General features: G+C 41.9%; 1 protein-coding gene across 1 annotated transcript in view; it reads left to right on the top strand.

Moving 5' to 3' along the window:
• CPLX3 (complexin 3) overlaps window positions 1–25,153 on the top strand; it is a 73,641-nt gene extending 48,488 nt beyond the window's left edge. Inside the window, exons 2-3 of the mRNA XM_077472833.1 lie at window positions 8,944–9,031; window positions 23,205–25,153. Of these exons, the coding sequence (XP_077328959.1) occupies window positions 8,944–9,031; window positions 23,205–23,429 (313 nt within the window). The 3' untranslated portion in view covers window positions 23,430–25,153. The remainder of the gene's footprint in view (window positions 1–8,943; window positions 9,032–23,204) is intronic.
• The last annotated feature ends 680 nt before the right edge of the window (window positions 25,154–25,833 follow it).

Consider the following 25,833-nt stretch of genomic DNA (forward strand, 5'->3'; position numbering starts at 1 on the left):
TGACGAACTTAGTTGGCCAGACAATCCGCCCGTGTGTACGCGGCCTTAGTGTTTGACTTTTTGGATGAAGATACATATTTAAAACTACAATAAATGCCCTAAATGTGGCCATCTAAATGCAGACTTGTGTCATGCCTTTTGAACATGCCCCAAAATGAAATGTTTTTTTTAATTATTTGATCAATATCTCAGGTATCAATAAGAGGTTGTTTACACCTTCTTGAAATTTTGTTATATCCCTTGTGGCACGGAAAGCCCATACATCATTATCAGTAGATTTACTCGGACCCCCCCCCACCTCTTCTTTGTTCGTCTTAGGTTTTCCGCATGGAATGGGTGAAGCCTCCTTAAGTTGGGACTCACGGGTTCAGAATTCCTTTGAGCTTTGGGAATCTTTTATTTAAATTCTGCTTGTAGATACCCAGCAATCTATAATACAATGTTTCCAATATACCCAGTGGTGCCAAGCCAAATTATTAACCAGTGACCCTCCAACTGATATCCCCCCCCCACTTAAATTGACTGAGGCCTCCCCCATTATTTTTAGACCAACCACCATCGATCTTCATCATTGATCGATCGAGGTTCACCCCGAACCCAGCACTGCTGGTTTTTCACCAAACTGTTCTTAAAAAACGATGCACTTTTATTCTCATTGCATCATTGATCAAATGTTGCGGGCATTCTGCTTGATAACTGCATTTTCACAAAAAAAACCTATAATGAAATAGACATCGATGAGAGCTTGAGGGATGTTCTTTCAGTTTTTCTCCAGGCCCATTGAACTCAGTGCTTTCTAAGTCACCAACTTGGATCATGTACCATATCAGTAAAGTTAGAGTGACCTTAGAAATCCTTATCCACTTACCTGTTCTAGTTTACTAAAGCCAGTCATAGATGGTGCGATTTTCTTTCTTGTGGAGCTTTTGTGTTCTTCCAGCGTGGAGGAGTGGGGAGCCATCCTTGCCGGGAGAACACAGTGATTATTGCTAACAATTATAGCCACTGGCAATGAGCGCATACGGAAAATCTGACATTCTGGTTGTACCCAAGTGGGTGGATCAACTTGGGTACATTCAGCCTGCCCAAAGATGGTTTGAATCTCAGGAGGTCCCTGCTGAACCGGCCATGATTCAAACCATCTATGGCCGGCATATCTCAAGTATGTGTAGAATGAGAAGTAACTAATAGCAGCCTCTGTGTTTAACTCCTGAAATATTTACTTTAGGGCCCATTCACACTCTGATGTTCTACTATGTTGCTAGCATTGTGTCATGTGAAAATATACATTGCGTTAGGGCAGTCCATTTCAAAGGAATGAGCTACCAGCAGTATTCCAAGGCCCAATTTTTTTAGTAAAATAGGCTACAGTGTGTGTAGTACAGAGGTACATAATGGAGAGTGGATAACTATATTATTAACAAGCCCCTTACTAAATGGTGTGTGAGCCCTAACAATTCATTTCTTTTTGGTATGTTAAGTAGACCACTAAAGGGTTTTGCTATATCAGTGTTCAATAAGTGTAAAAGATACCTGTTGATCAAGTCAGAAATTTAGAGCTGTCCTGTGTCTTGTACACAAGTCCTGTGTGATCTCCAAGAAGAGTAACTAGCCTTCTTCGTTCTTATCTTGGGTATACAGAATGATTAGTGTCTGTTGTCTGTGTTGTGAAGAATAGGATAGGGGGACAGTCTAGGTCAGGGGTGCCCAACCTTTTTCAGGCACGTGGGCCACTTTAGAGACTTGGTAACTGGTCATGGGCCACAATGAGTGGGCAGATGACAGGTACATGTCCACTCAGCCTATGCAGAGCAGACACAGACACAGCCCGTTCTTCTCTATGAGCCCTCTGATCTGCCCAGACAGAATGGGACTGCCCTTCTGTTTTTTTTAAGTGGATCAGATTGCAAATAGATGGGTATAAACAGACACAAGTGTGTTTACATCCGTTGCTCTATAGAGGTGAATAGAGGGTCCGTCTGGGTATGCCTGAAAAATGGACAGGCGCACCCGATCAGACTGATCATGTGAAAGGGGCCTAAGGCTTCTTTCACACTGCTGCACTGTGGTTTACCTGCACCTAAACTGACCTCAATCTTCACTTCTTCAGGATTCCTGCAGGTATCGCTGGCTGCTGCTGTCCCCAAGGCGAGTGTGGCTGCTGCTGGCTGTCCTCAAGAGCTGGTACTGCTAGTGGGTCCTGCTGGCTGGTGCTGCTGGCTTGTACTGCTGGCTGGTTCCCGACCCACCATCCCCGAGCATCAGTGTGACAGGAGCCAGTGCTAGAGGAAGCATGTGGCTGCAGTAGAGCACAGAGCCGATGCTTCCTGTATGGCTCCTGTCACAGGTGGAGTACATTTAGTATCACTCCGCCTGTGATAGGAGCCGCAACCAGGAAGCAGCTAGGAAGCATCGGCTCTGCTACCTCTAGCGCCAGCTCCGTTCTTCACACTGATGCTTGGGGATGGCAGGTCAGGAACCCTCGAGGGGCCAGCAGTTGGACACCCCTGGTTTAGGCGATTGAGCAAAAGGAAACTGGGCAGATATTACACCACTCAGTCCTCTGTCCCACAACAGAATTTAGATGCTGAGCACACTTCTGTCAGACCAACAAGTATTTTTCTGTACTTGAAGGGTCTTTAAAAGTATAAATAAAGAGAAATGTTTATATTTTGCATAGATGTGCTGATTTCTTTTCTTTTTCTTCTTACAAATTAGTGTCATAATGTGCTAATATGCATTGCACGTCATCCATAGGGAGTAAAGTATGCATGTGCGCAATTACATCACCAGCACTGCTAAAGTAAATATCTCCTAAATGGTGCATGTTTAGGAGATATTTACTGTACCTACACGTAAGCCTATGATAAGGCTTACCTGTAGGTACAGTAAATATAGGTATAGATTAAAAAAAAGCTTTTACTTCCACTTTAACACACACACACACTTTGCGGGCTTAAAACGACTTTTGAAAACGCACTGCACCGAACTGCATGGTACTGTGGTACCATGCAATTTGGTGCCTACAAATATGAATGGGTCGAACAGACCCCTGTTCGGTTTGCACCAGAATTTTCGAACACCACGAAAGTTTGGACCCGAATAACAAACCCCATTAAAGTCAATGGGACCCAAACGTCAAAAATTAAGCGCCCATTTTGAAGGCTTATATGCAAGTAATTGGCCATACAATGATTATAGGGGTCCCGGTCCTGCCCTGGGGGACATGTATCAATAAAAAAAAGTTTGTGAAAAACGTCATTTTTAAATGAGCAGTGATTTTTTTTTTGATTTTTAAAGTGAAAGCATAAAAATTACAAATTCCTTCCAATATAGTACTTGGGGGGGGGTCCCCTTAGTCGACCTGTAAAGGGGCAGATCTGTACCATGTCTAGAATCTTCTGCAGCAATAATCGCATTTATAAAGCCCAAAAAATTACATTTTCCCTGCAAGCTGCCTTTATTTTGCTCAACAACAGCTGGGGAGCCAGTGTGTATGATGAGGCCACAATGTAGTGCAAGGCGAACAAGATTAGAGATTTTTTGGATACATCCTGGTGTCACTTTGACTTTGGATACAAGTAACGGGTGCGTAAAATTGATATTTGGGTGTCGTGGCGCCTTCCCACCGTAGCCCTATAGAGGTAATCTTGATGAAAGCAAGAATTGGCCTTGCTGTAAAAAAATGCAATGATCTGCACCTGTCAAACAGGTGCAGAAAAATTGGTCTTTGGGTGTTAATTGTGCCCATGAAACCTATACCAAAAACATTCTTCCAGATGAAATGATTGAACATCCTCAAAGCTAGGCAGCCTTGAAGTCCTGCAGGGATTCCACATCCCAAAAAGACTTAATCAGTGACATCAACATCAGGGGCTTCATAGCCGGTAACCCAGGACTGATTCATTTTTATAAAAGTCAAGCGGTCCACGGAGTCTGTTGACAGATGCGTTCTATGATCAGTAACGAAACCTCCTACAGCACTGAATGCCTGTTCTGAAAGTACACTTGATGAAGGGCAGCCCAACAACTCAATAGCATACTGGACAAGTTCTGGTCAGTGGTCTATTCTCATGACCCAGTAAGTCAGTGGTTCGTCAGTTGGAAAGATCTCCATCTCTGTTTTGGCCCCGAGGTAATTGTCTACCAAGTGATGCAGATGCTGCCAGTGGGATGTGGAAGCTGACAGCCCAGGGTGGCGAGGACTAAAAAAATTCCAAAATGCCTCACTTAGGCAGCCGCCTTTTTCCAACGCTCCTCTCTTGACCAACGGAAGACTCAAAACTAAGTTTTCCACAACACTGTAACCTACCGGAGTCAGGAAAGATTAGATTTTATCTTCTGCACTCTCTGTGGGGACGGGATGAGTTCCAAGACCTTCCTCTTATAACGGTGGTCAAGGAGGATTACCAACCAGTAATAATCCTTCTCCTTTATGCCACGTATTTTTGGGTCCTTTTGCAGGCTTTGAAGCATGAGGTTGCCCATGCGCCTAAAATTTGCCAAGGCTTGAGAAGCAGACTCCTTGGGGTCACTCAGGATGACAACATCTGGAACTTCCTCCTCCCAGCCACTTACTACTCCTAAGGGTCCTGGGGTTGGAAAGCCATCGCTTACAGATTGACGCATGTCTTCCTCTTCTTCGAAGCCTATGAAAGTGCCCGAATTCTCCTCCTTATCCTCCTCCCCTCTCTCCTCCTGTGTGTTCTGTGACATAGGAATTATGGTGTGTGGATAAAGTGGGCCTTGCAGAGTTTTCTCCAGCAGAAACACAACAGGCATTGTGTCACTGATGCATGCACTGTCACTGCCCACCATCCTTGTGGCCTCCTCAAATGGTGACAATACAGTGCATGCATCCTTAATGATCAGCCGTTGGTGTGGGGAAAAAAGCCAAGGTGGCCTGAGGCTGTTGTCATGCTGTACTGGCACAGTTACTCGTTGACGGCCCTCTGCTGTATGTGTCTCAAAGTTAAGTTCCACCTGGTGGGCATGTCACAAATCAGGCGGTTTACAGGCAGGTGGAATTCCCACTGAATTTCAGCCAAACGAGCACTGGCTGTGTATGACCACCTGAAATTACTACAGACTCTTCTGGTCTGCTTTAGTACATCTTGCAACCCTAGGTATTTACTTAGGAAATGCTGCACCACCAAATTGAGGACATGTGCCAGGCATTGCACATGTGTCAACTTTCCCTGTCTAAGGGTGGACAGGAGGTTTGAGCTATTATCAGACCCCACTGTTCCTGGCTCCAGCTGGCATGGTGTGAACCACCTCTGGGCCTTACCCTGCAGAGCTGCAAGAATCTTTGCTCCGGTGTGGTTCCTGTCCCCTAAACACACCAGCTGAAGCACTGCATGGCACCTTTTAGCCTGACTCTGGAAATAGCCCTTTGAACGCTTAGGGGGTAGTTGATGTTCATAGCACAATTCTGCAGAGGAGGGTATGGAGGTGGCAGAGGAGGAGGAGAAGGAGGGGGTAGAGCTCACAGGTCTGGCATGATCACCAGCTGTATAGAGACGTGGGGGCAAAACAAGCTGCAGCACCGAGCCCTGTCCTGCATCCTTTCGAGTTGCAAGCAGCATTACCCAGTGTGCTGTGAAGGAAATATATAGTCCCTGCCCATGCTTGCTGGTCCACTTGTCAGCAGTAAGGTGGACTTTACAAGTGACTGCCTTGCCCAACGATGCCAGAACATTCCCTTCCACATGATGATAGAGAGATGGAATGGCCTTACGTGAAAAGTAGTAGCGACTGGGAACCTGCCATTGTGTTACAGCACATTATGCGAATTTATGGAAGGGGGCAGAATCCACCAGACCAAAAGGCAGAAGTTAGAAAGCCAACAGCTTTGACAAGCTTGCATTCAGATGCTGGGCATGTGGGTGGCAGGGACTGTATTTTTTCCCCAGCAGAAGATGGGGCAGAGAAATTTTCCAGCTACATTCTACAGCTGGTGGTGTGCTGCTGGCAGATGTGCTGCTAGGACCTGGGACACCCTGTGCTATACCATCATCCCTGTCAGTGGAGGCTGCTGAAAGGTAATGACTCGATATCGCAGGGGCAGACTAAAGTGGGTAAGGAGGAGGAGGGACATATTTGTGCCCCTTTTGTGTGGATTTTAGGTGTTCTTATCAACGGGCTGAGAGGTTGGATGTTAAATGCCTTGTTAAGCATGTAGTACCCAAATGGTTGGTGTTTTTGCCACGTTTGATGTGCTTGAGACACAGTTTGCAGATAGCAACAATGCGATCTGCTGCAGATGTACTGAAAATGGCCCAGACAGCTGAGCTTTGGGGAGTGGGCCAGGAGATAACAGCTGTGGATGTGATCGAATAGGGTGGCTGCTCTCTACTCTTTCTTGATGTTGGCCTCCTCATCATCATCATCATCTCCTCCATCTTCATCATTACCACTGGAGACAACTTGGCAATACACTGTGGCTTGGGGAACATGAATGCCAATTTGTCCTGTGTTCCTCCCTCTTTCTAGGCTCATGCTCCTGTCATCCTCAACCTCAGAACCAACATCTGAATCCAGTAATGGTTGGGCATCATCAAGGAGCAAGTGGCTGATGCCATGGTCAAATAACTCAGCTGACTTCTCAATGGCTGATGTTGGGGCTATGGCAGGAATAGATGTGGACAAGGAGGCAGGTTTATCCACTCTTGTCTGCACACTTGTCTCTGCTTGCGTGACAGAGGATGAGGAAAGCTTAGCAAGCCAGTTCATCACCTCCACTGCATGCTGTGGCTGGATAGCACAGACAAACTCACTAAACAGAGGAAATTATGCCCTGCCTGAGGACTGACTACCATGTCCACCTTTGCCTGTGGACACATTTGTTGTTGGCCCCCTTACAGTGCCAAGAGAACATCTGCCTCTCCTTCTTGTCCTCCTAGATGTTATTGGGAGGGAGGGGACGGAGCTTATAAGCAAATGTTAAGAAGTTGAAATCTGTATGTAGATGCACTTTAATCAATGTAAAGAGGTGTTTAGTACACTTTAATTTGAGTACTCACACTACATAGACACACTCCACGGATACATTATAATATACTGCAATATAATGCGCCAAACATACAGTGACACACAGAACTATATGGCTGGCAGTAACACACAAAACGATATGGAGTTAAACTGGCAGTAACGCACACAGGACTATATGGCATTAAACTGGCAGTAATAGACACAAAACTATATGGAGTTAAACTGGCAGTAACACACACAGAAGCAAATGGCGTTAAACTGGCAGTAACACACACAGAATGATAAGGCGTTAAACTGCCAGTAATGAACACAAAACGGTATGGCGTTAAACTTGCAGTAACGCACACAAAACAATATGCCGTTAAACTGGCAGTAAGGCACACAAAACAATATGGCGTTAAACGGGCAGTAACGCACACAAAACGATATGGCGTTAGACGGGCAGTAGCGCACACAGAACTATATGGCATTAAACTGGCAGTAAATGGCATTAAACTGTCAGTAACGCCCACATAAGTAAATGACGTTAAATTGGCAGTAACGCAATGAAATACACTATACTACACTGACGCTATCTGAACTGTCCCTACTCTAGCTATACACCAATGTCAAGATTACTGACACGGTCTCAATACACTACATTGAAACTATATGAGCTGTTCCTACTCTACACTAATATATGTATGAATGACATGGTCTCACCACACTACAGGGAATCTATCTGAGCTGTCCCTACTCTAGCTGCACACTATGTAAAGCTGAATGATGGTCCTCCTCACTACACTCACACTATCCCTAGACTGACGCTAAACTAATATTTTACACTGGCAGTTGAAGCAAAATAGCACAGTATAGCACACTAACTAATAGCACTGAACAGAGCCCTGTTCTATCTCTGTCCACGTCAAAATCACACTGAAAATGGCTGCCATTGAAAGAATATTTTTATACTGTGGGGTGGAAATGAGCCATAGTAGGATAAAGTCATGATGACAGTGTCCAATCATGACTCTGACAGTGCTCTGTGCCCTGACTGGCTGAAGCTTTCACTGCTTCCGCCAATCAGGGCTTGCACTGCACTGTTCAGCGCCAGAATGCATTGTGGGAGGCCGAACAAACGGTGGAACGACCCGTTTGTTCAGTTGTTCATCAATCAACCAAACAACAAACCGTTTGCCCATCCCTACCCACAAATGCACTGCATTTGTGATCTGAGTTTTTGGTGTCTAATACACTGACACATAGCTCCCAACTGTTCCTGATTTTGAGGGACTGTCCCTGATTTGCAGCAATGTCCCTCTGTCCCTCTTTCCTCCTCATTTGTTCCTCAGTTTGGTCTGATCTATATAGTTGTATATAAAATGCACTTTTTATCTTTCAAAAAGTGTTTCCTAGTGCTAAACCTTTCATCCGATTTCTAAATTGTTTAATTTGTACATTTTAAAAGCCAATATAAAGAAAAAATATTAAAAGAAATCCCTTGATTTAATTAACTTTTTCTTGGTAATTCCCCTTTAAGGGGGTGTGGCAGGGGGCGTGTTCTATGCTTACATACGTTTGTTAGTAGGTGCCCCTCATTCCCATCTCAAAATGTTGGGAGGTATGCACTGACATACACGCAAATCATAAGGGCAGTGCATTCACCTGCGGGGAGGGAAACTAGCATGGAATGCACCTTTTTTGAACCATGTTCTGGTGTGAACCGGCCCTAAATGTCACAAAGATACTGTGTGCACATCATCTGACATAAGGCATAGTCCCTCTTAAGAAAGATTTAATTGCTGTAGGTTATAATTATATGTTATTTTTTTTTTTAATAAGCTAGTTATCTAGATTTTTGTTAGGGGACTTTATTATGAAAACCTAAGGTATTATGACAAGCTTTATATTCATAGACTCATATTTGTAGTAATCATACTGTATGACTGTAATGTAATCTGCTTTATGCAGGATGGAGCGGGACGCTATATACACCCAACGCAAAGCTGAAAGAGCAACACTGCGGACTCACTTCAGAGACAAGTACCGACTACCAAAGGTAAAATTTCATTTGCACAAGGAGGATTGGAAAAAAGCACCATGGTCAATATCTCATTCCATACCAGAGGAAACATAACGTGCATGTATTTATCCCAATTTATATGTTATATACATAACTTTTTTTGTGCAGTTGGGATCAAGAAATTTTGTATCATCATACAAATTAGTGCTCATTGCATATCATATTAATCAGATAACTCATGTTTAGTGCATACCTCCAATAGACATAAGAAAAAAAAAACTGCCAACTACCAAAGGTGAAATAATTGTATTTTGTAGGGTCGGGATACAAAAAAAAAAAAAAAACTTGTCATACAATGCATTATCATACACGTTAGTACTCATACTCATCAGGAAACAAGCATCTTATTACATACCTCTCAACTTTCAAATACTGTTCACATTAATACAAAATGAGTCCACCCAAATTCTGTCCTACATTGTTTTAAATAGTTTTTATTAAGTTTTTCACATTTAAAAAAATCTTACATACTTTGCAAGACAATTTGAAAATCATTCATGATAATACTAAACATTTTCAAGGTATACATAAATACATAGAAAAATTACATTAGGTACTTGAATGGATCGATCCTTTAACATACGTTTAAATACAAAAATAAATCTACATCACTAGTTAGTAACTATCAAAAAAAAGGAGGAAAAGAAAAAATAAAAGAGGAAAAAGAGGAAAAACCTGGAAGCATGCATATTTCCCTATCTCCATCAACAAAAAAAAAAGGGGGGGGAATGTTTAACCACTGGAGATCCGCGCTATAGCCGAATGACGGCAACAGCGCGGACCTGCTCTATTGACGTCGTCCCGTGCTCGAGCGGCCTGTGGTCAGCGAGTCTATGAGATTCGCCTGATCACGTATCGGAGCAAGGGGTCGATCCCGACCCCTTACCACATGATCAGCTGTCAGCCAATGACAGCTGATCATGTGACACAACAGAGCCGGTAATCGGCTATTTTTCCTCCTCGCGCTGACAGAAAAAAAAAACCCCGATCACCGGCAGCCGTGAGAAGGACTTCAGTCCCGATCATGGCCAGCTCATCAGTGCCCATCTGCCCCCTGCCAGTGCCACCTAAATATTAAAAAAGTGCCACCCATCAGTGCCACACATCAGTGCCCATAGTGCCACCCATCAGTACCCACAGTGCCACCTATCAGTGCCCACAATCTGCCTCAATAACAGTGCTGCACCTCAATGCCACATATCTGTGCCCATCAGTGTCATCTGCCAGTGCCCATCAGTGCCCAGCAGTGCCACCTATCGGTGCCCATCAGTCCCATCTATCAGTAGTACCTATCAGTGCCCCTTAGTGCCACCCATCCGTGCCACCCATCCGTGCCACCTATCAGTGCCATCTTATCTGTGCCCATCTTTGCCCATCAGTACCGCCTTATCTGTGCCCATCAGTACTGCCTTATCTGTGCCTATCGGTGACACCTTATCTGTGCCTATTAGTGCCGCCTTAACTGTGCCTATCAGTGCCCACCAGTGCAGCCGATCAGGGCCCACCAGTGCAGCCTATCAGTGCCCACCAGTGCCGCCTCATCAGCGCATTTCAATGAAGGAGAAAAATGACCTGTTTGCAAAATTTTATAACAAACTATCAAACATGATTTTATTTTATTTTTATTTTGCATCCTTTTTTGTTTGTTTAGCAAAAAATAAAACTCCCAGCTATAATTAAATACCACCAAAAGAAAGCTCTATTTGTGGGAAAAAAATGATAAAAATGTAATTTGGGTACAGTGTTGTATGACCACACAATTGTCATTCAAAGTGCATCAACGCTAAAAGCTGAAAATTGGTCTGGGCAGGAGGGGGGTTTAAGTGCCCAGTAAGCAAGTGATTAAAATCGATATCCCCGCGTAACCCGTGTCTATTCATCTTTTACTTTTAAGGAAAGAGAATCCAATCTCTCTACCTCAGTGTTATCCACCTTTGTGTTGTGAGAGAAAGAAAGAGACAAAAAAAAGGGGGGGGGGGGAGATTATCTATCCCTCTGTAAACTACATTACCCCATTATAAACCATACTATTCTCTTCTTACCCGTGACTATTTTTCCTACTTTCGAGGTATAGAGAGAAGAAATTCCCCTCCCTCTAGCTCCATTACCATCCTCCTTTTATTTGTGCGGAGAGGGAGGGAAAAGAAAGAACAACAAAAATAAATAAATAAATAAAATATATATTAATAAAATAAAAAAAAGTGGGAGGGAAATAGGAATTATATTCCCCTCTCCTTCATAGGGCAAGGGGGATGGAGAGAGGGCATCAGTGGACTAGCCCCTGGGTGCTCCCTTCATTCCCCATAATTCCCAAATAAATCAGAGACTGTTTAAATTCTAGCCATTTCTTCCAGGTATCCTGAGATCTTATTCCTGCTCCCTTTTGAAGACATATTAATTCTTCCATAGTCCTCATTCTATCTATTTCTCTAGACCAATCCTTTATCCTTGGTATTTCCTTTGTTTTCCAATGTATCGGGATTAATACTTCCGCTGCATTAAGTATAAATGGAGTGAGTGCTGCTCTATACTTTTTCCTAGAACCCCCAATCGCATGGAGCAAACATTTCCAGGCATCTAGTTCTATTTCCGTCTCGTCAATCTTTTTAATTAAGTCCAACACTTATACCCAATATAACTGGATCGAGCTACACTGCCACCATATATGAGCATGGGTTCCCTCCTTCCCACATTCTCTCCAGCATAAAGCATAAAGGTGATAAGTCATGATTCATTTTATGCATTTTAGATGGAACATATTACCATTTAGTCAATAATTTATAGTTCATTTCTTTTATCCTTGTGTCCATTAAGGTAGAGTGGACATAGTCCATAACCCTCCCCTTCAGGTTTTCCGAAATTGGATGGTTCAGTTCTACTTCCCACCTCCCCAAGGGACACATTAACCCATCATCCGTAAAGGTTATCAACATCCTATATATTTTGGAAATCCCCTGTCTACTTATCCTCCCTTGGTCAATCAATCATTCCCAGGGATTTAAGCTATCAACTGAGCGGAGGGGTTTGGGAAGGGATTCTACAAAATGTTGGAGTTGTCTATATCTCCACCCATTCCATGATGTTGTACCATATTTTTCTCGTAGCTCCACTAATGAGCATAAGGTGTTTGTTTTTAGCACGTCTCTTAGTCTTAATTGATCCACATGGGTCCATTTTAAATACAATTTATTTTCTTTCCCCAGGGGAAAGTAATTATTTCCTGTCAAGGGCATCAAGGGGCAATTATTTTGCCCTGTTGCACCTTTAAGTACCGTATCCCATGCTCTTAATGTTTCAGTTGTAATTGGAGCCATTTCTCTGGGGAGACCTCTATACTTCAATGGAATCCAGATGATCTGACCCAGAGCAACTTTACTCATATTATCTTCCAGTGATACCCATTTTTTATATGGGGCAATTATAGACCCAGTCCAGAATTCTCCTCAATAGTGCTGCTGTATGGTATTTCTGAAAATCTGGGAGGAATACTCCCTATTATCCTTAGATCTACTCTTTATTTTATAGGAAATACGACTGCCTCTTCTATTCCATACAAATTTCTGTATCAGGGATCTAATAATTTTGAAATAAGCCCCTGGGATATTAATCGGAAGGCTTTGAAAAATATATAGGGCTTTTGGAAGGATCATCATTTTAATTACACTTATCCTACTGAACCAAGACAATCTATGTGCAGGGTATCCTTTCAGGTCTTGTTAAATTTTATTCAAGAGAGATAGGTAATTATCCTGGTATAAGTCTGCTATTGATGATGATAGTAACACTCCCAAATATTTTAGTCCTTTATCTTTCCACACAAAGGGGAAAAGAGCTCTAAATTCTCTTCTCTCCTTTGGGGGGGGGACACAGACATTTCAGTTTTCTCCCTATTGATCTTAAAATTTGAAACCGCCCCATATTTATCCAATTCCTGCAGGATCCTTGGAAGTGATTGCTTGGGATTCGTTATATAAAGCATAATATCATCTGCAAACGCAGATATCTTATGGTCTTGCCCAGAGACCTCTATTCCTTCAATTTCATAGTTCGCTCTTATGGATGCCAAAAGGGGTTCTAAAGAAAACACGAAAAAGTAAGGGAGAGAGTGGGCATCCCTGGCGCGTCCTGTTATGAAGCCTAAATGTGTCTGACAAAGTTCCATTCACCTGGATTTGAGCTGTGGGGTTGGAATATAGAGCCTTTATCCACCTAAGCATTCGTGTTCCAAGGCCAAATGTATATAATGTCTGCAGCATATATTCCCAATCTATCCTATCGAAAGCCTTTTCTGCGTCTACTGATAGGAAAAGGAAAGATTTCCTTCACTTTTTTGCTTTATGCATTAAGAGGGTTGTCCTTAGTATATTGTCCCTTGTCTCCCTACCTGGGACAAAGCCTGCCTGATCCCTCTCTATGCAATCTGGCATATACTGCTTCAATCTTTTGTCCAAGATCCTTGCGTAAATTTTTACATCCTCGTTAATCAAGGAAATTGGCCTAAAGCTGGAGCAAAGTGTTGGAGCTTTCCCTTCCTTTGCCAGGATTGTTATGTAGGCCCCCAGGGCATCCTTACGTATCTTCATTCCTTCATATATAGGTGAAAGAAGGGTGTCAGGGATCCTATAAACTTTTTAAAATATATTGACGTATATCCATCTGGCCCTGGACTTTTCCCACTCTTGCTGTTTTTAATTGCCTTCTCTATCTCCTCCTTAGAAATATCACTATCAAGCTTACTTGAATCTTATTCTGTTATACTTGGTAGTTCAATCTTCCGAAGATACTGTTCAATTTTTTTTCTTCTATTTTGTTTATCCTCAGAATCTTGGCTGTTGCTCACTTTATATAATAGCTGATAGTATTCTGAATTTTTTTTTACTGATATCTCTATTTGAATGTTTCATCACTCCCTTTTTATCTTTCATTTTTGCAATGTAATTAAAATTTCTTCTAGGTTTAATTACCCCTGTCAGTAGTCTCCAAGGTTTATTGCCAAATTCGTATTGCCTTTTAGCTGACTTCAGAAAAACCCGCCTATTATCCTGTTCCAGCAGGTCCCTCGGTGCTTCCCGCTTTCCTATTAATTCAACCATTTTTTTGTGAGCATTTAGCCCTTTGTGTAGCTGTTCCAGCTCCTGAATTTCCTGCAGGATCAGTTGTTTTTGCGCTGTCCATATTTTCCTTCTCTTAGCTACTTCTGCTATCAATCTCCCTCTCATAAATACCTTATGGGTTTCCTACAGTACAGTTGGTGCAATATTCTCTACATTATTTTCTTTAAAGAATAGGTTCAGAGCTATTTCTAGGGCCTCAAATATATTATGATCATATAAGAGAGCTTTGTCTAACCTCCATGATCTTTGCCTATCCGCTATGTCCTCTAAATCCAAGGTAGCCATAACCGGGGCATGATCCGAGAGGGTTATTGATTTCACTTCCACTTTCCTTAACCCTTCCAAAAGCTGGTGATCCAGGAAGATATAGTCATTTCTTGAATAGGAGGAGTGTACCTGAGAATAATATGTAAAGTCCTTCCCCCTAGGAAGCGCAATTCTCCATACCTCCACTAATTGCTGTTGATTTAATTTCCGTTTAATTACCTTAAAATATTTCTCCTCTGAACGTAGAGATGGAGGTTGGGTATCAAGAGCAGGATCGAAAACAAAGTTAAGATCCCCTGCCACAATCACCCCTCCCTCCTTAAAACTTTCCAGTTTATTCAATACTTTTCCACAGAAGGGACAAGGGTGAGAATTAGGGCAGTAGATATTAACTAATGTATATGTTTTGTTGAACATGGAACCTTTAATAAATAAATACCTCCCTTCGGAATCTGATTCCATAGCTTTTAGAACAAAGAGGGTGTTTCTATCGAAAAATATTGCTATCACTCTGGACCTCTTGTTAGGGGAGTATCCATGGAACCAGGTTGGATAATTTTTAGAGTTCAACCCAGCACTATATGACCATTTAAAGTGTGTCTCCTGTAAAAAAAAAAATATTTGATGACCAGCTTTTCAATTCCTGCAAAATTTGATACCTCTTACTAGGGCTATTTAGCCCTCTAAGATTATATGTAACAATCCTCAGTGGGGCCATTTTTCACAGGAATCAAATGTATATGTCCAGAGATATAAAGCTGCGGTGTCAAAAAAAAAAGCGAAAGGGAAATTTTTTCCCCAGGATCGATCCATTCAGTGTACCAAATAACCAACATGACAAAACATAATCTTCCCCTTCCCATTCTCCCCCCCATCCCCATCCCTTTACACAACTCTCCTCCCACCTCCCTCCCCTCCATACATTGAATATCAATGTTATAATCCACCAGGCTAGCACCTATTGCCAGACCCCAGACCTGTTTGGACCTCCCTTGGGGGACTGTAAATGCCTTTCGGACGGGGTGGTCCCGGGGGCACAGGCGGGCACCGCCAGGCCCTCAGCACCCCCCCTCCGAAGGGAGCCTGCTTATCTTAACCCTACCCAAGAGTCTATTACTTATGTCCTAATTTTCCTACCTTATTCCTACCCAAGGACCTGCTATTTATTTTACATTTCTCTTCATTTTCCCCTTCCCTCCCCTTGTCCTCCCTTTTTACTAAGAAGCCTCTATACTCTATTCCATGACTGATTTCTAAATTTCAGCCATTCTGGCGGTTTCTTTTCCCAATTTTCTAAATTCATGCATGGTAGGTCTAGTTTACTACAAAATTCTTTCAAGTCCTCTGGGAAATTGCAGGATAGCTGATACGCCTTGATTTTTAGCTGTCAGGCATGCTGGAAAACCCCATCTATAGGAAATCTTCTTCTCTTGTAATTGATTTATTAGGGGTTTCAGGGCCCTCCTGGAAGCCAATGTCTCCTGTGACAGATCGGAGAAGATAAGCAACGTAGCTCCACCATATTTAATAGCTTCTGGGCTTCTCGTAGCTTGCTGAACTTGTTGTTTTATTTCATATTGGGCAAATCTCACTATTACATCTCTCACCATCACAGATGGTGACTTCATTGTTGTTTGTATTCTATGTATTCTATAAAAAACTATAGGAAATGTTGCTTCTTTTTTAATTATTTTGTTGAACACTTCACGAATCACGGTTTCCAGCTCATTACTTTTCATGGATTCTAGCAGCCCACGGATTCTTAAATTGTTTCGTCTATTCCTATTTTCTTGATCTTCCAGCTTATATCTAATATTCCTCATTTCTTTCCAATCCAACTCTGCCCTCTCCCACAGTTCCATGATAGCTTTTTTATGTTCTTCTAACTGTACTTCCGATTCTTCTACCCTTTTTAATACATTCTGAATATCCGCTCTAGTTGCATTCAGTTCGTGCATTCTAAATGTGACATCATCTCTGCCATATCCTGTTTAGTAGGGAGTGACTGGGAGTTATCTCCTTCCTTTTCTATTTCCCTCTCTTTTTCCATCTCCTTTTGTTGATGTCGTTATTCTTTCTGACTTTTCTGTGGAGTTTTTCCCTCTTCAGCGGCGGGATTTTTATTTGCCTGCCCTTCTGTTACTTCCCCCCTATCCACTTCCTGTTCCACCCTTTCACCCTTACCCTGCGCCATATAGGTTTTTATAGCATTCCCTTTCCCGCTTTCTGTTTGATTAGCTTTAGCTCCCCTACTTACCATTATACCCTCCTGCAGCTCCACCCACTTATTAAATTTCAAATTTGCGTAAATTCCGTATTGTTTTTCTTAATATTATTTTGATTTACTCAAACCCCATCTTCCTCGAATATTATAATTACCCCTTATATATAAAAAAAAGGAAAAGGCACATATATTTTTTAACTAAAGCGCTATGTGCTATGTGCAATCATTAATACAAAATGAGTCCACCCAAATTCTGTCCTACATTGTGCATAAGAATAAAGAAGGAAAGAAAGAAGTGCCTTGAAAAAGTATTCATACCCCTTGAAATTTTCCACATTTTGTCATGTTACAACCAAAAACATAAATGTATTTTATTAGGATTTCATGTGATAGACCAACATAAAGTGGCACGTAATTGTGAAGTGGAAGAAAAATGATAAATTGTTTTCCAAATTTTTATCCAAATAAATATCTGAAAAGTGTGGCGTGCATTTGTATTCAGCCCCCCTTACTTTGTAGGACCACCTTTCGCTGAAAGTCTTTTTTCGGATGTCTCTACCAGCTTTGCACATTTAGAGAGGGAAATTTGTGCCCATTCTTCTTTGCAAAATAGCTCAAGATCTGTCAGATTGTATAGAGAACGTCTGTGAACAGCAATTTTCAAGTCTTGCCACATATAATCAATTGGATTTAGGTCTGAACTTTGACTGGGCCATTCTAACACATGAATATGCTTTGATCTAAACCATTCCATTGCAACTCTGGCTGTATGTTTAGGGTCGTTGTCCTGCTGAAATGTGAACCTCCATCCCAATCTCAAGTATTTTGCAGACTCTAATGCCACATACACACGACCGGACATTCCGGAAGAAAAGGTCCGACAGAATCATTTCATTTGATATTTTTTCAAAAAGTCTGACGAACCTAGTAATAGAACATGTTTTAAATCTTTCTGACGGAATCAATTCCTATCGGGAAAACCGTTTGTCTGTATGCTAGTCCGATGGACCAAATATGACGCAAGGTCAGCTATGGCTATTGAACTTCCTTTTCTAGTCCCGTCGTACGTCATCGCATTTGAAACTAACAGACTTTGGTGTGATCGTGTGTGGGCAAGTCCATTCGGTCGAAACTCTTCCGGAAAGACCGTTAGAGTTTATTCTGAAAGAAAGTCTAGTCGTGTGTATGTGGCATAACAAGTTTTCTTCTAAGCTTGCTCTGTATTTAGTTCCATCCATCTTTCCATCAACTCTGACCAGGTTCCCTGTCCCTGCTAAGGAAAAGCCCCCCAAAACATGATGCTGCCACCACCATGTTTCACGGTGGGGATGGTGTGTTCAGGGTGATGTGCAGTGTTAGTTTTCCGCCACACATAACGTTTTGCTTTCGGGCACAAGTTAAATTTTGGACTCAGCTGACCAGAGCACCTTCTTCCACATGTTTGCTGTGTCCCCCACATGGCTTCTTACAAATGGGAATACTTATGGATTTCTTTCAACAATGACTTTCTTCTTGCCACTCTTCCATAAAGGCCAGATTTTTGGAGTGCACGACTAATAGTTGTCCTGTGGACAGATTCTCCCACCTGAGCTGTGGATCTCTACAGCTCCTCCAGAGCTGCTTCTCTGATTAATGCTCTCCTTACCTGGCCTGTCAGTTGATGGTTCGCAGTTGTGTCATACTCTTTCCATTTTCGGATGATGGATTGAACATTGATCCGTGAGATGTTCAAACCTTGGGATATTTTTTTATAACCTAACCTCAACTTTATCCCTGACCTGTCTGGTGTGTTCCTTGGCCTTCATGGTATGGTTTGTTCACTAAGGTAATGTGGAAAATTTCAAGGGGTATGAATACTATTTTGAGACACTGTACCATGCCAATGTTCGACAGCTCACTCCTTTCGGGATCCAAAAAAATGAAATCAGGTGTTACTGTATTACATAATAGGAATACAATTTCCCAAAATTCAGCTGGTTTATAATCCAATAAATTCTCTACTTTTGCTTTTTCCCACAGTAAAAGGTTCGTTTATAATTCTAGGTACAGTGCATAAGGGCACTCTGAGGATGAGGACCAGGCAGACAGTATCTCTAGAGAGACAATAGCTACTAATTCTGCATTTAGAGGCGCCTCTCTCTCCTGTCTTAGTTTATAAGTCAGACGCCTTCGTTTGATTGTAAGCTCTAACAAGCAGTGCCTTCTGATTCCTCCTGTATTAAATTGTATTGGAGCTGTAGTGTCTGCCCTCATGTTGTAAAGTGCTGCGCAAAATGTTGGTGATATATACAGTGCCTTGAAAAAGTATTCATACCCCCTGAAATTTTCCACATTTTCTCATTTTACAACCAAAAATGTAAATGTATTTTATTGGAATTGTATGTGATAAACAAACACAAAGTGGCACATAATTATGAAGTGGAAGGAAAATGATACATTTTCCACATTTTTTACAAACAAATATGTGAAAAAGTGTGGCGTGCATTTGTATTCTGCCCCCTTTACTCTGATACCCCTATCTAAAATCTAGTGGAACCAATTGTCTTCAAAAGTTACCTAAATATAAATACAGCTGTTCTGTGAAGCCCTCAGAGGTTTGTTAGAGAACCTTAGTGAACAAACAGCATCATGAAGGCCAAGGAACACACCAGACAGGTCAGGGATAAAGTTGTGAAGAAGTTTAAAGCAGGGTTAGGTTATAAAAACAAAAATATCCCAAGCATTGAACAACTCACAGAGCACTGTTCAATCCATCATCCGAAAATGGAAAGCGTATTGCAGAACTGCAAGGTAAGGAGAGAAATAAGCAGAGAAGCAGCCAAGAGGCCCATGGTATCTCTGGAGGAGCTGCATAGATCCACAGCTCAGGAGTGAATCTGTCCACAGGACAACTATTAGTCATGCACTCCACAAATCTGGCCTTTATGGAAGAGTGGCAAGAAAAAAGCTATTGTTGAAAGAAAGCCATAGGAATTCACGTTTTCAGTTTGCGACAAGCCACGTGGGAAACACAGCAAACATGTGGAAGAAGATGCTCTGGTCAGATGAGACCAGAATTGAACTTTTTGGCCTAAAAGCAAAACGCTATGTGTGGCGGAAAACTGACACTGCACATCACCTCATCCCCACCATGAAACATAGTGGTGGCAGCATCATGTTGTAGGGATACTGTTCTTCTGCAGGGACAGGGAAGCTGGTCAGAGTTGATGATGGATGGAGCCAAATACAGGGCAATCTTAGAAGAAAACCTTTTAGAGTCTGCAAAATACTTGAGACTGGGGCAGAGGTTCACCTTCCAGCAGGACAACAACCCTAAACATACAGCCAGAGCTACAATGGAATGGTTTAGATCAAAGCATATGCATGTGTTAGAATGGCCAAGTCAAAGTCCAGACCTAAATCCAATTGAGAATCTGTGGTAAGATTTGAAAATTGCTGTTCACAGATGCTCTCCATCCACTCTGACAGAGCTTGAGCTATTTTGTAAAGAAGAATGAGCAAAAATGTCACTCTCCAGATGTGCAAAGCTGGTAGAGACATACCTCAAAAAAGACTTGCAGCTGCAATTGCAGAGAAATGTGGTTCTACAAAGTATTGACTCAGGGGGGCTGAATACAAATGCATGCCACACTTTTCACACATTTATTTGTAAAAATTTTTGCAAACCATTCATCATTTTCCTTCTACTTCACAATTATGTTCCACTTTGTGTTGGTCTATCATATAAAATCCCATTAAAATACATTTACGTTTTTGGTTGTAAAATGACAAAATGTGGAAAGTTTGAAGGGGTATAAATACTTTTTGAAGGCACTGTACCATGCCCATGTGCAACAGCTCACTCCTTTCAGCATCCAAAAAAATGCAATCAGGTGTTACTGTATTTCATAATAGGAATACAATTTCCAAAAACTCAGCTGGTTTATAATCCAATAAATTCTCTACTTTTGCTTTTTCCCCAGTTTAGGTTAGTTTATAAGTCTGACTCCTTAGTTTGACTGTATGCTCTAACAAGCAGTGCCTTCTGATTCCTCCTGTATTGAATTGTATTGGAACTGTACTGTCAGGCACTGTAAATCCTGTATAATAATAAAAGATTTATTCAAAGGGCTAAATGAGGTTAGACTACTGACTTGGTAGCATAATATGTGTACAATGACAGTATATGCCACCATGTCGTATTGAATAGTTATAACTTTTGTCAGTGTTTTATTGCTTCTGGGTCCCCACTTTGAGAGCTTCTATCTTGATTACTGCCACTGCAACAGAAAGTAATTAGAATTCTAGAATTTTCTGTAAGAGGCACACAGAGAGCAATAAAATACAAAAAAAAAGTTCTAACCTTATCCCATGCTGTACAAGATAGAAAAATAATTGCTGGCTGACTTTTTTTTTGTAATTCTTGCAGGTATTTATATACCTCAACAATTTACACAGCGCTTACCGCTTACATGGTATATATTATGCATTCACATTAGTTTTTGTCCATAAGGGGCTTACAGTACAAACCTCACATGCATACATATACATATTAGGGCCAGTTTAGATGAGCGATCAGCGTCACTTGTTGCTAGGCAGAATAGGGAGATGCTGTTTACAGCGGCATCTCTCCGTTCAGCTGCCCCGTGAGACGATCGCGGGTATGCCCGCGGCGATCGAGTCTGCGGGACCTGCGACCGGACTCACGGGGTCCCGACCAGCACGCGAGCGCGCCGCCGGTGGCGCGCTCGCAATGGCAGGGCGGCATTAAAGATTGGACATACCTGTACGCCAATATGCCTGCCCATGCCATTCTGCCGACGTACATCGGCGTGCGCTGGTCGGGAACTGGTTAAAGTTCAATAGAACTTGCAGTTTATATAAATTAAATACATTCCAGGTGCATTAAAAAAGGTGTGAAAACTCTTTTTGTTTATTTTCTTTAGAAAGCAGCTACAGCCTGAGTAATAAAAGCCTGTCCACTACCAGCATACTACAAAGAAGCACCCTTGCTCTTTGTGTGGAATTAGTGCTCTCAATGCAGAGGTCTAACACATCCACACTACTTAGACCCCTTTCACACTGAGGCAGTTTTCAGGCATTGTAGCGCTAGAAATAGCGCCTGAAAACTGTCTCCTATTTATTTGCATGACTGCTTTCACGCTCGGGCGGTGTACTTGCGGGACGTTAGAAAAAGTCCTGCAAGCAGCATCTTTGGGGCGGGTTTGGAGCATTGTAAAAATTGCTCCAAAATCGCCCCTGCCCATTGAAAAGAATGGGCAGTGTTTCGAAAGAGCTGCAAAATTGGATTTTTTTAAGGTCATGTTGTCACGTGACCTTAAAAAACCTGCCTTGCAATCGCCTGAAAAGCGTTGCAAAAGCGCCTCTAAAACGCCTCTCAAGCACCGCAAAAATTACTGTCGCTTTAGTGGAGCTTCAGTGTGAAAGGGGTCTTAGTCAGAGCTAGAGCTATCCAATCACAAATGATTATGCTTCCAGCTGAATAAAGAGTTGTATCTCTGAGTCAGCAAGACTGTTAGACCTCTGTAGAGAGACCATTGTTTCTATGCAGACAGCAAGGGTGGTCCTCTCTACAGCAACATTTTCTACTTGGCCTTGGCTGTTCTTAATAGAAGTGGGACCAAAGCTCTTTTTGTCCTACTTCTCTTATGGATCACAGGAGTGCACTTTGTTCTACACTTTTGTGATGCTTTTTCAGCCAACAGCGGGCTAACGTCCACTGGCTGCCTATGTCACTGAGCCAGTACAGGCTCTGGATCGATCCCGACTTTGAAGTCGGGATCCACCCAGATTCCTGAGAGACAGCTGGCTCAGCCTCTCAGCCAGCTGCTCCCTCCACACCTGGTGCTCCAGAGAGACACTGGCTCTCTGCTCACTAAAGTCTGAGAACAGAGCAATAAGTGGACTTTGATCACTCAGTTCTCAGTCTTAGAGGTGGTGGGGGACTGATGCTGCATCCACCTAGGTGAGTATGGGGTTATTTACAAAAGTCAAATCCACTTTGCACTGAAAATGCATTTGGCAGTGCACTCTAAATCTAAGGGGTAGATCTAAAATGAGTGGAAGCTCTGCTGATTTTATCATCCAATCACGTGCAAGCTAAAATGCTGTTTTTTATTTTCCTTGCATGTTCCCCTCGGATTTACAGCGACTTTACTTCCAAGTGCACATTCAGTGCAAAGTGGATTTTCCTTTAGTAAATAACCCCCTATGTGTGTTTATCTTTTTTTATTCCTGAACTTCTATTTGAAATAAATTAACTGTAAGACTAAAACCCCTTTGTTTTAAAGAAAGTATTCTAATCACGCTGCTTGTAATATATTGACTGTTATTCTATATCAACAAGACAAGAGCAAGTATAATTAGATTTGGGACTCAAAGTCAGTGAATGCACAAATATAATATCCCTACAAAGAGGTAACCTATGCCATAATTTTTATATGAATAAACACTGTTAACACTGCAAACAAGTAAGGACCTCTTATTACACATTCCAGCCAATGTCTGCAAGATAATTATTGCACTTGTTCCTCTCTCTATGCAGAATGACACTGATGATGCTCAAATACAGCTAGCTGGAGGAGATGTGGAGCTGCCCAAGGAGTTGGCAAAAATGATCGAAGAGGATAATGAAGAAGAGGAAGGAAGGTCATCTGTCATTGGACAACTCGGCAACATCCAGAATATTGACTTGGACTCAATTAAAGGAAAAGCTCAGTCAACTTTGGATGATCTGAAACAATCCGCTGAAAAGTGCTCAGTTATGTGACTTCTTTTAATGCCCTAAAATATTTGCTGTCCAACGGGTTGCTTTAACTTGCCACTCCAGCTCTGAGACCATACATTCCAGCACTGGTCACAAATCAAAATTATTCCTTTGGAGCAAACACAGCTCAGTAATATATGCACAGCCCCTATATTTTCTTGTATTAAACAGGAAGGGCCTGTTTTTTTAAACAAGTAAATATCAAAGATCTTCCAGGGAAAGGTTTAGATGTCTGCTTGTACATATTTAAATGGTAACCTTTATGGCCTGTAAATTTCCTTGTGTTGCAGTCTGCTCTTCCTTTGTTTCAGATTTGAAAAATGACCCAATACGTGGAGTTGCATTGTGTTATGTATGTGTCTTACAGCTCTTGAAGCCAGCACTAATATCTTTTGTTATGACTTAAAATTAGATGTGCAGGTTTTCTGTTGTACTGTATCTGCTCTTACATCCTTTGAAACTGTGCAATCTGGTTCTCAGTTTTATCAGGGCTAAAATATAATGGAATCATTATATGTAATGTTAAATGAAACCTGTGCGAGACAAATATGAAGGCTGCCATTACAGATCTCTTTTAGAAAAAGCTGGTGATCTTACAAGATACAGTGGCGGCAGCACATTTCTAGTCATTGACCTGGACAATCATGCAGCCAGTAAAGTTAGAGCAGCCAATCTTGGCCAAAAGTTGGTACAGGTCAGTAACAAACTATTGAAGTCACTGCATCAGTATGACAACCAGGCAATTGGCAATTCTGGTATGAGAACAAAGCAATAACAGCCTCTTTATTTGTCTCATACGCAATACCTTTAAGTAACATGGAGAAAGAAAGTTCTAATTTTAATTGCAGTAACTGTATATAAAAAGAGGAAGGTGATAGTAAAATATCTGGCATTACACGCTATGGGCTCTTAAAATACTTTATATTTTGTATTACTTTTTACAACAAGCAATAACTTGGTACAATTGATAGGTAGTGCAAAGACTTTTGTATAAAGCTGTAACCCATGGCACCCAGATCTCATCTTTTCCATAATGTGAGTATTGTAAACTGAACATTTTCAATGGGTTACTGCACTTTGCACAGCTTAATCATAATAAACATGTAATACACAGGGAAAAACAAGTTCTCATATAAGTCAGTGGAGAAAGAATTAACCTGGCTATACAGGTAGGAGAGGGGTTACCTTTGCCTTATTATGGTATGATGTAAAGACCAGGTAGCCATACATTCCAAACTATAGATCTATCTTTGCAGTGTAGAGTAAGAGGATAAGTGCACCAAAGGAGTTTGCACCATCACAACTGTTGGTGGTTTCACAGTACAAGTAGTGATTTTAATGTTACTTGAGGAGAGGGTTAAAATACTCTGTGACCAAGCAAAACATCTGTGTGAGAAGGCTCTAACAGAAGCAGTCATTCCCAAACTCCACCACGGCATACTAGTTCCCACGCAGTGACTTATTGAATATGTCCACACTCTTCCTTAGAGCTATTATGTGACCTAAGATTCAGGGAATGGCACTTTCCATCAGCCTTTTCACACAGGTGTCCTTTTATGAGAAACCATGTCCTGAATCAGTCAACCTTCTCCTGTGTCTCAGCAGTGTTGTGACTCCGTGTATAGGTGGATGTCTGCTCTGATTACAACTCTAAGTATCTGTACTGGTAGTTACTATTAGCAACTGAATTTATAACAACTTGTTATTAAAAGACCACTTTGGAAAAATGTGTGTTCTTTCCTTTCTCCTCCAAAACCTCTATTCATCTAAATCAGGGGTAGGCAACCTTAAAGAGGTGGAGATCTACCTGAACAACATGGGAGAAGTCAAAAATCACCAGGCACAGTGTCATCCAGTGTTGCCTCCTAACACCTGATTTAAATGTCTGATTGCCGCACTACCGTGTTGCAATCGCATGCATTGCGCAGCAATCATGGGTTTAAATCAGGTGGTGATGAGGCAACACATTGCCTCCTCGCCACCAGTCAAACACATTCGGATTGCTTTTCAGTTTTTCCTGCTGCACTTGTGAATGAGCCCTTAGTTGCATTCGGTAGTGGCACCCTTAGTGCTGGTTCACATGTAATGTTGAGGGGTGTTTTTACTGCTGCCAATCCCTACCCCCATTAGCTGCTAAGGCTGCAGCCAAAGGTGTACACATGCCACAGCAGGAATTAAGCCCCCTTTTGCTTTTGATAGGTGCTACCGCCTGCCAGTCATGCCATATTCAAGTAAATGTGCAAGTGCCCCACAAATGGGGAAGGTGCAGATCAGCTGGGAGTGAAGATGGCTGACATGTTAGAGGGGCTTTTAAACTAGGCGAAGGGGAGGTCTAGAGGTAGAAATAGTCAGCACGGAACAAACTCCAGAGGGTAGTATTGAGGGCATTAGTGGTAGGTTGACTAAA

Source organism: Lithobates pipiens, unplaced genomic scaffold (assembly GCF_037356315.1).
Source record: "Lithobates pipiens isolate NorthernLeopardFrog02 unplaced genomic scaffold, aLitPip1_a1.2 Scaffold_8, whole genome shotgun sequence".
Taxonomy (NCBI): domain Eukaryota; kingdom Metazoa; phylum Chordata; class Amphibia; order Anura; family Ranidae; genus Lithobates; species Lithobates pipiens.